Source organism: Sapajus apella, unplaced genomic scaffold, assembly GCF_009761245.1.
Source record: "Sapajus apella isolate SASKATOON/1434 unplaced genomic scaffold, GSC_monkey_1.0 scaffold24, whole genome shotgun sequence".
NCBI classification, from domain to species: domain Eukaryota; kingdom Metazoa; phylum Chordata; class Mammalia; order Primates; family Cebidae; genus Sapajus; species Sapajus apella.
This window is the reverse complement of record NW_022436964.1, coordinates 549,665-566,842: the sequence shown is the minus strand read 5'-3', so window position 1 is coordinate 566,842 and position 17,178 is coordinate 549,665. Positions and strand designations below refer to the sequence as shown.

Below are 17,178 nucleotides of genomic sequence, written 5' to 3'. Positions count from 1 at the left end.
GGGAAGACCATGTTGTAACTATCTAATTTTACTTTATTCTTACAATGAAGTATCATTGTTTCTAGATCCAAATGTAATTCTAAAACTTCTGTGTGATTTAAGCTTAATGCTATACTGAGAGAAGATTTATTTGCTCCTCATTAAAGCCAAATGTAAAATAAGATGAAATTACAATCACTTATAATACTAGGAGTCTTTGGCTGTTTAAATTATACACAGTACACAGGCAGTGGACCTTCCCCTATGTCATGGGGAAAATGAAACCCATTTGGGAGGTAACATGGGGAACATGGAGTCCAGGAAGCCATTCTGCCCCTGTATCCACCTCACTAGGGAATGCCAGAGCCTCCTCACTCCCTTAGCCACTCCCAGGGAACCTATAAAAGGGCAGGTAGGAGGGTGAGGGAAGAGATTGCTCTAAGGTTTGCATTTGAACTGAACTGAATCTGAGGGCTGCTGTAGAACAATAGCGGGTTTTAGCCATTTGCTAAGCTCTACAATGAGATGGTAATAGGAAGCCACCAAGAGTTACTCAGGAAGAGAAGGGAGCGGGAGGATTGGGTCTTCACTTGGGAATGTGAAGATCTGATAAAGGACCACAGATTTGGATTCTGAACCAGAACTGTCCACCTCTCAGTGTTCAGAGCTGTTCTTGCTCCCCTGAACTGTACCAGAATCAGAAGGGAGGGATGAGCATGGAGAGTGTTATGAACTGAATATTTGTGTCCCTCAAAATTTATAGATCCAAGTCCTAACCCTCAGTATGACTCTAACTGGAGATGTAGACTGAGGAAATATTAAGGTTGAATGAGGTCATAAGAGTGGGGCCCTGAACCGATAAGATGAGTGTCCTCATGGGAAGAGGCATCTGAGAGTTCTCTCTTGTTCTTGCTTGCTCTCTCTTCCTTCTGTGTGAGGACACAGCGAGAAAGCAACCACCTACTAGTCAGGAAGAGAACCCTCTGCAGAAACCAAATTGGCTGGAACCTTGACCTTCAACTTCTAACCTCTAAAACTGTAAGAAAATAAATTTCTGTTGATCTGTGGAACTTTGTTGTGGCAGCCCAGGCAGACTAAGACAGAGAGCCCTTCCCATCCCTGCAGCTGAGTCCATGTCAGACTTGAGCTACAATGCCTTTGGAGAGATGGTCTTGACCTAGACTCTCTACTTTCTAGCTATGTGCTCTTGGGTCGGTTCCTTGAGATTCCTCATCTCTTACGTTGGGATAAAAGAACGTGCCTGACATACCCCACAGGATTAGTGGAGAATCAGATACGTAGGATAACTATAACAGCTGAGGTTTGTTGTACATTACTGTGTGCCAGGAGTTGTCCTAAGAGCTTTGTTTATTTATCTTTAAGGAAGGCTCATTGAAGAATAATATACCCATAGTATAATTCACTCTTTTCAGTACACTGTTCTGTGAGTCTTGGCAAACACAGTCATTTAGCTGCTGCCACAACCATGAGGTAGAACATTTCCATCATCCTCCGGCTGCCCATGTGCCTTACTAAAGCAAATCCTCCTCTCCTCTTCTTTCAGCTACGTAGTTTTGTCTTTTTTTTTTTTTTTTTTTGAGACGGAGTTTTGCTCTTGTTACCCAGGCTGGAGTGCAATGGCGCGATCTCGGCTCACCGCAACCTCCGCCTCCTGGGTTCAGGCAATTCTCCTGCCTCAGCCTCCTGAGTAGCTGGGACTACAGGCACGCACCACCATGCCCAGCTAATTTTTTGTAGTTTTTAGTAGAGACGGGGTTTCACCATGTTGACCAGGATGGTCTTGATCTCTTGACCTCATGATCCACCCGCCTCGGCCTCCCAAAGTGCTGGGATTACAGGCTTGAGCCACCGCGCCCGGCCCCGTAGTTTTGTCTTTTTAAAATATCATGTAAAAGGAATCACCTAAGCCTTTTGAGTCTGGCTTCTTTCAAAGAAAGAAATTTTTCTAATATCCGCTCTTCGCAATAATATTTAGAATTTAGCACAATTGTTATAGACTGAAGAGCTGTGGAAATGTTATGAAAAGCACAAAGTATAGACAAACATCAGGTAGAGTTATTATCATCATTTCTGTTTTCATCATTATTTCACAGCAGAAAAAAATACAATCAAATCGGAATGGAAATGTTGTATAGATTTGCCTTATCTAGAGTCCAGGTGTCAGGAAATAGCCATAATAGCCCTGTGATCTGTCCCTTCAAAACAGATGATAGTTTGCCTTATTTCGGAAGGACAGATATTTAATGATGTAAAAAGTATTTGATAAAATATTGTTAGCATTAAAGCCTAGCATCTCTTCTCTTTGACTAAGCAAAAATACTTAGCCTTGAAGTTACTAAGTCATTACTTGATGTCTGTGACCAGATTGAAGGATGTCCTAGGCTGCAAGTAACAGCAGTTCCAGGAATGGCAGTAATGAATTTCCAGTGCACAAAAGAGGGAGATGAACCTAGTACCAGCACTCCTCCTTACCTGCCCTGAGCCGTGTTCATTCAGGAGTGAGAGATGAGGCAGAAGAGCCTCTGTTTCTACCCACAAAGTATCCCCTGATTCAGTAGCCATGCGCCCAGAAGCCCCGTGTGACTCTTTGTAATAGGAGAGTTCTCATCTTCCTGGATGTGGTCATTGCGCACAATGGCTCCAGGTTCTTCTCCAAGGGGAAGATTTTGTGGACATTGTTTCTTTTTTCCTTTCTTTGAGATGGAGCCTTGCTTTGTCATCCAGCTGGAGTGCAGTGGTCTGATCTTGGCTTATTGCAACCTGCACCTCCAGGGTTCAAGGGATTCTCTTGCCTCAACCTCCTGAGTAGCTGGGACTATAGGTGTGCAGCACCATGCCCAGCTAATTTTTGTATTTTTAGTAGAGTAGGGGCTTTGCTACGTTGGTCAGGCTGGTCTCGAATTCCTGACCTCGTGATCTGCCCACCTTGGCCTCCCAATGTGCTGGGATTACAGGCGTGAGTCACTGCACCTGGCCGACATTATTTCTTTCTTTCTCCTGCTTTTAACCTCCTATTACAGATGCAACATGTAATAAATAAATAAGGTCTAGCTATTCCTTAAAGTTTACAGCTTTCATGAATTTTTAAGGAACACATCAGGAAAAACTGCTGAAACAAAGCAATGGAGCGTAGGGTGTGATGAGGAGGTCTTGGAGTCCCTTCAATATTTAATGCAGCCAAAAGCCTCTGACAACTAATCATCTCTTAATGGGGCTTGCCCTTTGGCCTGCAAGTTTCTAAGGGACTAGAATGTTTGGCTTCCAAATAAGTTATCACTCACTCACTGAGTAAATACCGCAAGCTGAAAGTGGCCTCGCAGGCATCATTGGTCTTTGCTAGTTGAGTTTAGAAGGTCCCAGATTGGCACTACTCACCTCTAAATCACTAGCAGCTTCAAAACCAGAGAGGCATTTACTTTGGATCTGTAGAAAGGCTCCTATCTACAATATGCCTCTCAGAAGCGCAGAAGGGAGATGGCAGAGGGAGATTGAGTTTTGGTGGGGTATGATCACCTGGGAAAGTAAGAGACAAATGAGAAAGGACTAAATGCAACATTGGCATTTGAACTGGGACTGGACAAGTGAGATTTGAGAGGAGATACATAGGGAAATAGGAATGGACAGGGAGAGGCAGTATGGAGAAGAATGGATACAGTAGGAGAAGAGAAGGGAAGAAGATGAGGACACAAGGAGGATGATAAATGCATTTTATAAGAAACCCAACGTAATGGGGAGAACTAACCTGTCACCTCCTCTCTCATCTCCCAGTATACCTGGGAAATGAGTGGTGCATTCCTCATTAACTTCCACGGAGGATAACAGACAGCAACTCACGGGAAAGAGCCTAGCCTGTCAGCATGAAGAGTGGAGGGATAGAGAGCTGTCTTCAATACCATTTGGTCGCCAATTCATATTTACACTTGCTCAGCAAGTTCCTTCATTTCCCTAAATTCCAGTTTTCCAATTTCAAAAAATAAATTGTTCATTAAGTCACAAACAACTGAAATTTTTCACAATTGACAACCTAATAACCAGAGTGTGTACTTTGAATTTATTGAGTAAGAAATAAATTTTGTGGTCAAACCAATTAGATGTGTCCATTATGATTTAAATATGGTAAAATCATTGATTTCTAATGCAGGACATTTACACCAAGGGCCTTTTAGTATTTTCTTCAGGATTTACTGTCTTGAAATACCTTTCAAATAGGTAGATTTAAAGAACGTTCAGGCCTGGGTATTTTAACTAGAACACAGTTGTTATTTTTGTTTTTAACCAGGTCTTTCTCTGTATATCACTATCAAAATTATGAGGTGTCATAGAAATCAATATTAAGGTTAAAAGAACAGTTCTTTTCTTGATATATATTTTTTAAAAAGAGTCTTTTTTTTTAAAACTTGATTTATCTTAGGCACAATGGAATTTCTTTTTGGCCTGTGCCTCAGACATTGTTCTGATTAGCGTTGCTGGTTTAACCAAGTTGCAGCGATTAGCAGCCCTGATGGTCATCTGGTTTTGTAAAGTTTTTTTTTTTTTTTCATAGTTTAACTTCCTTCTTTAGTCTCTCTTAATTTTCTCCAGTCTCAGAAGAGCTGTGATACTAGTAACTATCTTTAGAAAAATACCCCCTTCTATTATCCATAATGAAGTCTTCCTAGACTCCATTCCCAGGCATAATAGTTCAGGTCTGCAACAGGGACACTCCCTCTGTCTACTGTACAGGTGGCAGACCGAGACAAGGGGCTTCTTATACAACTTAGAGAGCCCTTATACTCCTGTGAACCACAGTAGATTTGGCTGCATTTTGAGAAGTTATGAATTTCTTATTGTAGCATCAAACAGATGAGACTGTTTCCATCCATCTAATCTAAGGCTTGGTTCTGTCGAGCGTTTACGAAAATGACTAGAGAATAAATGGGAAGGTGGTGAAGACTGATCTCTTTCAAAGAACACATATAAAATTCCTCCCCCAAATAACGGTGCTCACAAGGAACCCACTGAAGACATGGTATGTGTACCAGCCTCTGCCTCATCCCCCACCAGACAGAGCTGATTCATGTCTGTCCCTCTTGAGGCATGTGACATGTTAGGCAAAGAAAGGAGTTCCTTTTGTGTTCCCAGAGCCACACTAAGGGCACTAGAGCCAACCCTGAGCTGCAGCAGGGAGGGAGAGTTTTTTCTTGAAGTGGTGGGACTTGAGCTTGCCTTTCGGAGACCTTTGGGAAGTAAGGAGAAAGGGAAGAAGATCAAGCTTTCTAAGAGTCATGAGTAACTTGGCCATGGTAGGAAGCTACCTAAGCTTGCTGGTTGAACGCAGGGTGTGTGTGGAGACTGGAGAGAGCAGAGTGGCCCATCCAAATGAATACAGAATGTCTAATGGGGAGAGGTTTGCTGTGTGACTTTAGGTAAACTACTTAAACTCACTGACTTTTAGGGGCATTACCTGCACCATCTAGGCAAGTCGATGTCTGCTCTAGTGTGTAACTGTTGAGTTCAAGTGAGATAATTGAATAGAAATTCTTTGTAAATGGTGAAGCCTAGTGTTGGGATGATTATGGTTGCACCGAGGTGGCAGGCGATTCGAGAACCATGGCATTTTTGTGCTGGAAGTAACCAAGAGCTGCCCTAATCCTTCGAATGTTACCAATAAAGACAGAAGCCAGATCTGAGGGTACTTGCCCAAGTTGGTTAACAGCAGCACAAGAACTAGAACTCCAGTCTCTTGGGTTGAGGAAAATAAAAATTGGAAGTCCAAGTCAACTCTCCGGCTAACTGGGTTTCTCATCTTGCACCAGGTAAACCTGGCGAGTTTAGTGAAGACCATGAGACCCGATTCAACGTAATCATGGGAGAGCCCCTGAGGCCCCACAGCATATCAGGTCGTCGAGAGCAGGAATTCTGACTCCCAGTGTCGTTCTTAGGATCACATTCCATCTCACAAATATTTAAGCAAGGGCATGAGGGCAAGTTGCCAAGTAGTATGATACAAAACAAATGTCTCATTGTGTTTGTTGCTACACAGTGTCGTTTCTGTGGTCCCCAAACCATCAAGTGACTGTGACTAGAATGTGACAGTAATTTGTGACAACAGTGACTTTTTTGGGAGGAGAGTCTACTTTTGTGACATGCTCCAAAATTCTGAGAAAGGGTTGCAAAAGAAATATTCAGAAATGTACTAAATGGGCTTAGAAAACTTGTGAACCCTGTCTGAACTTTATTAGATTGTCCCACCACTCACCCGTTTGACATCCAAACAAGGAAAGCATTATTTATAACAGCATGCGTGAAATCCCAGAAGGGATTCTTGAAAGAATTAAAGTGAAAAATCTGTCGCAAAGAGACAGCAAGCAGAAAATAAATGATTAGATGGGAAAACATGTAAATCAAAATGTGAATCTTTTTTCCTCTCTCTCTTCTGTAGAGGAAACAAGAGGTTTTCCTTGGCCATTACCAACGCAGGATAGAGAACCTGATACTGATACTGGTTCTGTAACCTGCATTGCAGAGCAATGTTATGTATCTTAAGAGGTCCCCGGAAAATGCTTGCTGTGTGGATGAAAATGGTCTGTTACAATGTGTACAACTCAGTCCTATCTTCACCACTTGCTGAAAGTGTCACCCCAGGCAAGGTCCCATAATTGCTGGGAACAATTTCATCATCTGTAGGCTAGAAGTGCCACCCTGAGTCCTGATTTCTTTATGGTGTGCTCAGGCAATTAAATGACATTGGCTGTGTATAGATGTTTTCTAAACTATATGGTATCTTCCAATTATGGTTTCAGAGAATGACAAGGAGACTAGAAATGCTTTATTCTAGGGGTTAACTATCTTTGAAAATGTGTGTGCCCAAGTGCCCAGCCTTTTCTGGCATATAAACAGAAGAGTCCTTTGCCCAGCTCTGCAAGGTGGCAGCAGTATCCCTCCATTGCCCAAAGCAGTCCTCTCCTTGGCACTGCCATGTGGGCTGCCCAGACCTGGTGGGATCATTCTACCCTCATACCGCAAGTCCTCCCAAGCATCTGGAAACATCAGGTCCTCTGTGTATATCAGCAGATTCCCTCTCCCAAAGTCCTGGGCACCTGGGAATCACAGAGTTATGAATAGGGCCGATATTCGCCAAGCCAGAAATGTGCTGAGATAGCTGCACCCATATTTACCACCCACACCCTTTCTGGTTGGTCAGTGTCTGAGCCACACTGATTGTGGGTTGAGTATCAACCCTGAGAGTGACTATTGCCATCACCTTCAGACGTCAGGTAAGGCCATAAGAGAAGTCTCTGTCCATTGAACCCTGATGACCTGCTGAAGGAAGTGTGAGGAAATCTAATGCCAATGGAAGCCAACTTAGCCTTTGTGAATTTTTTGTTTATTAAAATCTGAATAGTAAAATGGGTCACCTGAGCCAGCAGTTTTTATCTCTATTTGTCAAATTTGGATGCATCATACAGAGAAGAATGAAACGAAACACCCTCCCCCTTTTGTACTCTTGTGCTTTCTTTGGTGCTAAGAACCTCACTGGGAGTCACCAAGCATCTTAGACATCTCTGACGCTTCAGCTCCTTGGGTTCTGGGGTGGAGGAGCATTTTTCAGGCACTGTTAGTTTATTTTCTTCCTTTAATAAATACTAACTGGATATTGAGAATTAGAATTGGGCAGAAACTCTGTACCATGACTCTCTAAACTTGGGACCCAGAGTTGTTAGAAAGGTCCAATATTCTGCTATAGGATAAGCCCACCCGCCCTCAGGTGGTAGGCCTGCCATGTAGCCTAGTGGTGCTGGGGGATTACCAGGATGAAAAGTGGAACCTACCAGCCATAGGACTACTGTGCAGAAATCTGTTCATGGGTTTGAAATCAGGCATCCCTGACAAACCTGGAAAAGAAATTCCTAACTTTCCTCCATGAAGTGGGAAGTCATATACAAGTTTACTTTGTCAAAGAAAGTTTTATTTGTCTGTACTAATGCTATTGCCATCTGATGCTCCGGTCTCAGTGTTTTCATTAAAATGTACTTAAATTTCATTTAAATACATTTTTAAAATGTATTTATTGATTGTGGTAAATAATCTAAGGAGCAGTGCCTTGTAATAGAGGAAAGTCCTGAGCTTAGAATCTGAAGACCTGAGTTTTTGTGTCTGTAAGCAATCTGAACCTTATTGCCTTGTCTGTAGAATGAGAATAATATGCTTGACCTGCCCACCGCTGAGTGTTTGTGGAGGGGTGTGAGTCAGCATTAGGCACACAAGACCTTACAGCAGAAGGAGGCTCTGGCCTTGCTGAGGAAGTAGAGTCACTGATTGGTCATTTTGGATGCAGAGCCCCTCCTTGTTCTCCTGGTCAAAGTGATCTTATTACTTAGAAGATTGAGTCATAACTCTGTGTGTGTGTGTGTGTGTCTGTGTGTGTGTGTGTATGTGTGTGTGTGTGTGTGTGTGTGTAGTTTTATTTATCCAAGGTGATCATCTACGTAATCATCATCCCTGCTCCCATCTGGTTTTGAGAGAAAGAATTGCAAATAATATTATTTAAAATGATTTTGATCACTCTGCCCTCTGTCTCTGTTGCTTGAGATTATGAAGCAATCCTATATCCCTTATGTGTTTATAAGCAATTAAACTATAAAGTGCAAATAAGGAAAGCAAACAATGCCCCCCAGTAGCTCCCTTCCACACCTGGTTTCGGTGTGACTGATGCCTCCCTGTTGATCCCTTTCTCTCCAGGTCGGTGGCCACACGATGCTGCCCATTCGCTGGATGCCTCCAGAGAGCATCATGTACAGGAAATTCACAACAGAAAGTGATGTCTGGAGCCTGGGGGTTGTGTTGTGGGAGATCTTCACCTACGGCAAACAGCCCTGGTACCAGCTGTCAAACAATGAGGTGTGCAATGGGCCTGGCCAAGACCCTCCAGGGGGCTGAGATCGGCGTCCATCGGACGGGGCCTTGTTTTGGGTTGGAAGGCCATATTAGGACATGATCTTATGGGGCTTTTTGTTGACGGCAGCAATCCCCAAGTAGCCTGCTATGTTTCTAAATTTCATGGTCAAGGTGTAGTCACTCTCAGAAGGTAAAGCACAGTGCATGCTGATATGTCCTTGCTCCTCTGGTGGTGGGACTAAGGAGTTATTTTATGCAGCTCATCTGATAAATTAATAGCAGATGCAGCATTCCAGAACCCATAGAGTCCAGGGAGTTTAGCATTGCTCCAATGAAGTTTCAAGGTTCGTTCTCTTTTGAATATTTCACCAGAACATTAATTTCTAGTGAAAAACTCAGGCATTTTGTTTTTCCTATTCTTACTCTTTTGCAAATATGTTTATATCTTAGGCACAGCTTCCTGGTCAGGCACCCCACATCATTTTCAGATCCATGTCTGCCTTTTTAATCCAGTTCTTTTATTCAATAGCCTGAGAGGTTTCCTGTCAGTCAATGTCTTAACACACAAGTGACTCAGGTTCCATCTCAGACCAATAAAAAGTACAGCATGTGGGAGTTCCAGTGTGAGGTTTCGGAGTGTTCCATATAAATTATTTTTCCACCAGTTTTGTGAAATCAGAGTGGCTTGGAAAAATGGATATAAGCCAATGAAATTAAACACAATATAAACCAACCTATAATAATTGCTCTCTTCCTTCTGAGAAAACTAAACCAAGAGTGGGCTTCTTTTGTAAAAGCCCCCTCTTCTGCTCCTTTTTGCACTGACATTTCTTTGATGTGCATTGCTTTTCCTTCTGTCTCATCTTATCTTTGATCTCCATCCAGGTGATAGAGTGCATCACTCAGGGCCGAGTCCTGCAGCGACCCCGCACGTGCCCCCAGGAGGTGTATGAGCTGATGCTGGGGTGCTGGCAGCGAGAGCCCCACATGAGGAAGAACATCAAGGGCATCCATACCCTCCTTCAGAACTTGGCCAAGGCATCTCCCGTCTACCTGGACATTCTAGGCTAGGGCCCTTTCCCCAAGACCGATCCTTCCCAATGTACTCCTCAGACGGGCCGAGAGGATGAACATCTTTTAACTGCCACTGGAGGCCACCAAGCTGCTCTCCTTCATTCTGACAAGTACTAACATCAAAGACTCCGAGAAGCTCTCGAGGGAAGCAGTGTGTACTTCTTCATCCGTAGACACAGTATTGACTTCTTTTTGGCATTATCTCTTTCTCTCTTTCCATCTCCCTTGGTTTGTTCCTTTTTCTTTTTGTTTTCTTTTCCTTTTTTTTTTTGGTCTTCCCTGCTTCATGATTCTTACCCTTTCTTTTTAATCAATCCGGCTTCTGCATTACTATTAACTCTGCATAGACAAAGGCCTTAACAAACGTAATTTGTTATATCAGCAGACACTCCAGTTTGCCCACCACAACTAACAATGCCTTGTTGTATTCCTGCCTTTGATGTGGATGAAAAAAAGGGAAAACAAATATTTGACTCAAACTTTGTCACTTCTGCTGTACAGACATCGAGAGTTTCTATGGATTCACTTCTATTTATTTATTATTATTACTGTTCTTATTGTTTTTGGATGGCTTAAGCCTGTGTATAAAAAAAGAAAACTTGTGTTCAATCTGTGAAGCCTTTATCTATGGGAGATTAAAACCAGAGAGAAAGAAGATTTACTATGAACTGCAGTATGGGAGGAACCGAGAAGACCACTGGGATCAGCTGGTGTCAGTCCCTACTTAGGGAATACCCAGAAACTGTTAGCTGGGGAGAATGGATTCCGCACCTTCCCCTGAGAACCTCTCTGAGGAGTAAAAAGACTACTGACCTCTGTGCCATGGATGATTCTTTTCCCATCACCAGAAATACCAACGTGCAGGAGAGAGCAAAGATGGCTTCCATGAGACACAAGATGGCGCATAGTGTGCTCGGACACAGTTTTGCCTTCGTAGGTTGTGATGATAGCACTGGTTTGTGTCTCAAGTGTTATCCACAGACCCTTTGTCAACTTCAGTTGAAAAGAGGTGGATTCACATCCAGAGATCATTTCAGGGTCAGGTGGGAAAGCCAAAAACTTAGAAATGATAAGACAAGCTATAAATTCGGAGGCAAGTTTCTCTTATATTGAACTTTTTAGATCTCACTTCCCTCTGACCCCTAACTTCCATGCCCACCCGTCCTTTTAACTGTGCAAGCAAAATTGTGCATGGTCTTCGTCGATTAATACCTTGTGTGCAGACACTACCGCTCCAGACGTCGTTCCCCTGATAGGTAGAGCAGATCCATAAAAGGTACGACTTACACGATTAGGGAAAGCTAATGGAGTTTATTAGCTGAGTATCAATGTCTCTGCGTTGTATGGTGGTGATGGGGTTTAATGAATATGGACCCTGAAGCCTGGAAATCCTCATCCACGTCGAACCCACGGGACTGTGGGAAGGGCAGAATCAATCCCTAAGGGAAAGGAAACCTCACCCTGAGGGCATCACATGCACTCACGTTCAGTGTACACAGGTCAAGTCCCTTGCTCTGGGCTCTGGTTGGGAGAGTGGTTTCATTCCAAGTGTACTCCATTGTCAGTATGCTGTTTTTATTTCCTTCACTCCATTAAAAAAGTCAAAATACAAAATTTGGCACAGCATGCCAATGGGAGGCTGTGCCCAGACCAAGCATTGGAAGTGTGCTTCTGGGCATAGTCATCGGTTTTGCAAAAAGAGAGCGTAAATTTAAATAGAAATTTACAGTTGTTTGAATGGTCAGATGTACCAAGAAAGAAAAATATTTCTGTTCCTCAAGAAAACTTGCTACCCTCTGTGAGGGAAATATTGCTAAACTTGACATCTTTATAACATGAGCCAGATTGAAAGGGAGTGATTTTCATTCATCTTAGGTCACGTTATTTCATATTTGTTTCTGAAGGTGCGATAGCTCTGTTTTAGATTTTGCTTGCGCCTGTTAATTACTGGAATACCTTGTTTTTCACTAAAGGCTTTGAAAGCCAATTCTCAAAAATTCAGAAGTATAAATTAACAGAGGACAAAAGGAAATCTGGTAGCATCTGCAGTCAGGCGAGGGAGCTGACAAGATGAACCTGACATCCATTCAAGTTATATGTTGGCCTATGAGAGACGAGAGTTGGGTTGTTTGTTCTCTTTGTTGGTCAAAAAAAACCCTCCAGAATACACATAATAACATAATGAAAGCCATATCTCCATGATATATACATGCACGTATGTATCATATTAAGGACCCATGGTACTGTTAAAACACTGTAGAACTCTGTGAAGCAGTAAGGAAGGGGCAGATTTGTACAAAACCTTTTCTAGATTCCATCAGCGATGACCTAAAAACCAACACAGGTTTGTCACTCTGCATGTCTGGCCAGCTGCTCTCAGGGGAGAAGCTACAAGTTATTTATTTTATTTTAAGAGAGCAAAGTAGGTAAAAACTTAAGGGATCAAATTCAAGGAGGGCTGTGCAGTTTTAGAGCAAAGATTTGTTTAAGGCAAATGAGACTTTGGGAGCATTCCATTCCAGTTTTGTCTTTTTTTCTCTGAAAGAAAAAAGCAAAAAATAAAATAAAATTCCACTTATACCTTCTGACAAGTCCCTAAAGGTCTTGAAATGAAAGGTTCTATGCAAGTGCAAAGTTTTATAGTTATTTATATTGCCGATTATTATTATTATTACTATCTCTGTTGTCTTAGTGTGTGCCGATTTCAGAGACGTCTCCTATTGAAAGAATATCAGATTGCTTTTAAAGTATCTGAAGGAGCCACAGAATATCTGAAAATATTCATTGCTGTTCCTCCGCTACCTTCTTTTTCATGGTCTGTTTTTAGAAGAGAAGCATCCTCGTCCTAAAATGTAATGATCACCAAATATGGCCTTTCAGCAAATTTGTGAAAAACTGCAGCAGTAACAGTGACAAACCTATTCACTAGTCCAAACCCAGTATGACAATCATTTCTATTTTGAAGTCGTTTAATAGTTTTCCAAGCACTTTCCATGCGTATTAGCAAATTATTCCTATTTTTTTATAGGTGAGGACGTTAAGACTCAGAGACACTCAGAGGCACACTAGAGGTCTCCAGCCTAGCTTCCAGCACCACTGGGACTGAATCCAAGTACTCTCACTCTGAACTTCATGGTTCTGTCCACTAGAGACTCTAATATACAAACAAGTAGTTCAGGAAAGAAAACATGCTAACACATTCACAAAACAGTGTATGAAGTTAGAAGAACAAAAGGAAATACAGGAGATGACACGCAGCTGAGATATTATGCTATATAATCATGCTCTTAGCTTCAGCTAAATCCTTGTACACTGAACCAATGTCATAATCAGGCTTATTTAGAAAACACTTTGAACTATGCTGTGAAAGATTATATCAGAATTCATATTATACATGTGCTCACATCAGCGCTACCTGTGATATTTTCATGTATTTATGTGTTATAAATACTTGATTTATACATATACAAATGCACATACATAGTGTGTTTGTGTGTTTATGTATAAATTTATTGGCACACGATAATAGAGGTAATTATAAGTGGGGTGCAGTATGAATAATTTGCTTAAAATATGCTAAATAACCAAAACTGTTTAATGTCATGTTGCTGTTAGTGCTTCCATTCTCCACGTGGGTAAGACTACATCACACTTTCAACTCTGTGCAGTACTGCATGGGTGGAAGACATATTTAAGATAATGTGCTTCCCAAAACAACCGAATAAAAGCCATCCCACTACGTTGAGTGCTTTCTCTGGCTCCTTGCAAAGGAAGATACGGACTGAAATAGATCGCTTTTTGTAAAGGTCCAGGAAAGGAATATTGCTTTCTTTTCATCTTTCTACACGTTTGTATTATGCTCACCTTGTCTTTGTCCCACTGTGACCCCTTTACACTTGAGTTCAGAGTTCAAGCATTCCAAATATAAATTGGAATGTTGGCAGCCCAGTGTCTTGAAGGCCAATGATGAGTGGTCCAAGACCCCACAGCGAGATGAGCAACTCTTAGAAATTCCCACATCCGAGAGTGAACGCACCAACTGGCAGTATAGAATGCTGTCCTTTTCAAAGCATCCTGACAACAGGATTACCTGGTCAAGAATGGACTTTGAATCTTTCTTTTCCCAAACTGGACAGCCTGTAATACCAATAACAGTGTTGTATCTGACTAAATAGATGACTGCATATATACACACATACCCTCAATTCCCTTGCTTCCCCTTTTTCTTTTTCCTCCCCTGTTTCAGGACTTTCTTTTCAATGTTGACTTTCGGTTTGGCCATATATCACTGTTACAGGAAATCCCGTGAGAGGAATGGCGGGTGACCCAACTTTCCAAATGTCTTAAGTTAGCAGTTACAGCTGACTTTTTATGATGCATAATTGGAATGTGGAAACTCTGAGGTTGTGATAGCTTGTACACAAATTTCAAACGTTATTCTAAAGAATGAGGGGTGGGAGGCATTTATAGTTAGAAACGACAGTGCAGGAAGGGGTATTTTCTTGTTGTCAGAGCAGGAATGAATCACTGCTGCTCAAGTCAAAGGTTCTTGAATATCCTTAGTTTTTGCATTCCCCCCCTTCTTTTCCTTTGACCTTTATTTATTTAATTATGTATTTATTTATTTATATACTTTTGCTCCATTCATCACAAACGCAAAGCAAAGCAAAAAAAAATTATATATATCTTTATATGTGTTGTTAGCAAAACACTGTGAATTTCACAACCACCGCCAAGCAACTATTTTGCCATCTTAACATACATCTCAGGAGACGAAATGAGAAGGATGGGGATGTCATTTTTTAGTCTGTGCGTTGGAGGCCAGGTCCATGTTTATTTTATTTCTTTAGTCTATGCATTAATGAAAATGATCCTGAGTGGAGGTTAGATGAACGTTCAATGTACTGGAGCAAGCATCAGAAAAGCTGCTAGTAGCCATGTGTTTGAACAGGAATAAAAAAATCAGACAAAATGAAATGTAAAGGCCTATATCTTGCAGCTTGTATATCTTACTATTGCTTAAAAATGTATAAAACAGCTGGAAATGTTTTAAATACAAGGTCTTTGAATTAAATGTGGATTTTAAATATGTAATCCCTTGACAAATGACCAAATTATGGTGAACCATTGCTCCCTGCGTTCTTTGATCATTACCTATGACTTACAAATCTGCCTGGAGATGTGGACATTCTGCATTTGCTTCTGTATCTGGAGAGACGTTTGTATATATCCAGGCTGTATACACACACATTTCAATATCTCTCTGCAGATATATTTCCCCTTCAATTGTGATCTGGTATTTGGAACTCTCCTTTTCATTTGGTTTATCTTCCTTTTAATGTGACGTCTCTGTGCTAATACTTACCAGTTCTTGTTTTGCAATCTGTTTTGAAGTCCATTGCTTTACTAAGACCCACTGCATCTTGGCTGATTTCAAAGTGACACCTGAATACAGTGTTTAAAAAAAAAAAGTTTTGTTTGTAAATCATGTGACCAGCTTCTCTCAACCTGACATGGAAAGTCTCTTGTACTACAGTGTATTTAATAAAAATGATGTCTTACAATAAATAACATACTCCTAAAGAGAGACTAAAAATGACATCATGATTACGTTTTAAAAAATGTATAGAATTTCCAGAAGCATGGTGTTCTCTTTATTCTATATGTATATATGTCTGTTGTTGGTTTTGGTTTTGTTTAAAGACAGGGTCTTGTAATGTTGCCCAGGCTGCAGTGCACTGGCTATTCATGAGCATGATCATAGCTCACTGCAGCCTCAAACTCCTGGGCTCAAGCCATCCTCCTGCCTTAGCCTTCTGACTACCTGGGACTACAGGTGCACACCACGGCACCCAGCTATACGTACGTATTTTTAGATATGGTCACTGCAGATGCCTGCAGTAGTCATTAGTTGAAGGTAGTGAGAGTTAGTGATCAGTCACAGGCACAAGTTTCCTGGCTGATCTACCCATAATTCTGGTATTTTCAACTTATACCTTGGATAACTAGAACGTCACTGCCAATTGTTTTACTTTCTGCAGCAATATAAATGCCCTATCTGCACTGCCCAATATGGTAGCCTCTACCCACATGTGGCTAGTGGACACTTGAAATATGGCCAGTGTGACTGAAGAACTGAATTTGAATTTTTATTTAATTTCAATTAGCTTATATTTAAATAGCCACATATGGCTAGTGGTTACCATGTTGGACAGCACAGAGCAAGAAGACAGAATTGCCAGGGTTTTGAAGAGATTAAACTTTAAAAACACCCCAAGAGATGTGTCTATTGTGGAACCCTAGGGTTGGGGCTGCTTTGAGGATCTAATGACTCAGGAGTAGAAATAACCAAATTAAAATGCCACACTCTCTTGGCCTCTCTGTGCTCCAGTGTTTCTAAAATCATGATGGTGGGGGAGGACAAAATTAGGGTGGGTTGGCTGGGATCCTGTAGGCTGTCTTTTCCTTGCCATCAGAGTGGTCTGCCCACATTCTTGCTCTTGGTATTACACAGTCAGATTTCCCAGGGCCTGCCCTCTTCTCAACCCTCTGAGAGGCACCCTAGCAAATGGGCCATATTCCTGCCATACACTTGGCAATAGATACTCCAAAACTCAGAATCCTGAGAAACACTGCCTCCTGAATACCTCATCTCAGTGGTGCAGATATGTTTTCCTTGAGTTAAAAAAAAAAAATACAATCAGGTGAAAACTCAGCAGAGACTTGGAAAATGCAATGCCATATAAGGGGCAAAATGACTTGTCCAAAAATCCAAATAAATTTATATGTCCCTATGGCATCATAGTGTACCTCCACTCAAAGAATCTGTGGATTGAAGGAGGAAAGTGTAACGACTAATGCCTTGGCCAGCCACAACCCAATTGGGACTATTAAAGACCCTGAATTTTACCAAACATTTGTATACTCCTATTATTGGCATAATTATAATGGTATCAATTTAAATTCCAAACCGGAAGTTGTGTTCCAGAGCCCTCTCCTGCTTCCCTGTGTATACCGTCTGGCCTTCCCTCCCCAAACGCTCCTTCCATGCATGCATAAGGGTGCGTATTTTCTTGGATGAGAAAAATGCTTCTGAAGTATTATTGTTAGTAACATTATTGAACAGACATATTTACTTTTAGAATAAATCAACCAAAAAAACGAATGCTTCCCCTGTGCCAGGGTGTTTATACATGTGTATTAATATCTGGTGGCTGCTGTCATAAA

The 17,178-nt window shown here is 41.5% G+C and overlaps 1 protein-coding gene across 9 annotated transcripts in view; it reads left to right on the top strand.

The window, feature by feature from the left end:
* Positions 1–15,547, top strand: part of NTRK2 (neurotrophic receptor tyrosine kinase 2) — a 348,512-nt gene extending 332,965 nt beyond the window's left edge. For all 9 annotated transcript variants that reach the window (XM_032290797.1, XM_032290792.1, XM_032290798.1 and 6 more), the window contains 2 exons: positions 8,722–8,880; positions 9,763–15,547. In XM_032290797.1, coding sequence (XP_032146688.1) covers positions 8,722–8,880; positions 9,763–9,948 — 345 coding nt within the window. In that variant the 3' untranslated portion in view covers positions 9,949–15,547. The remainder of the gene's footprint in view (positions 1–8,721; positions 8,881–9,762) is intronic.
* The last annotated feature ends 1,631 nt before the right edge of the window (positions 15,548–17,178 follow it).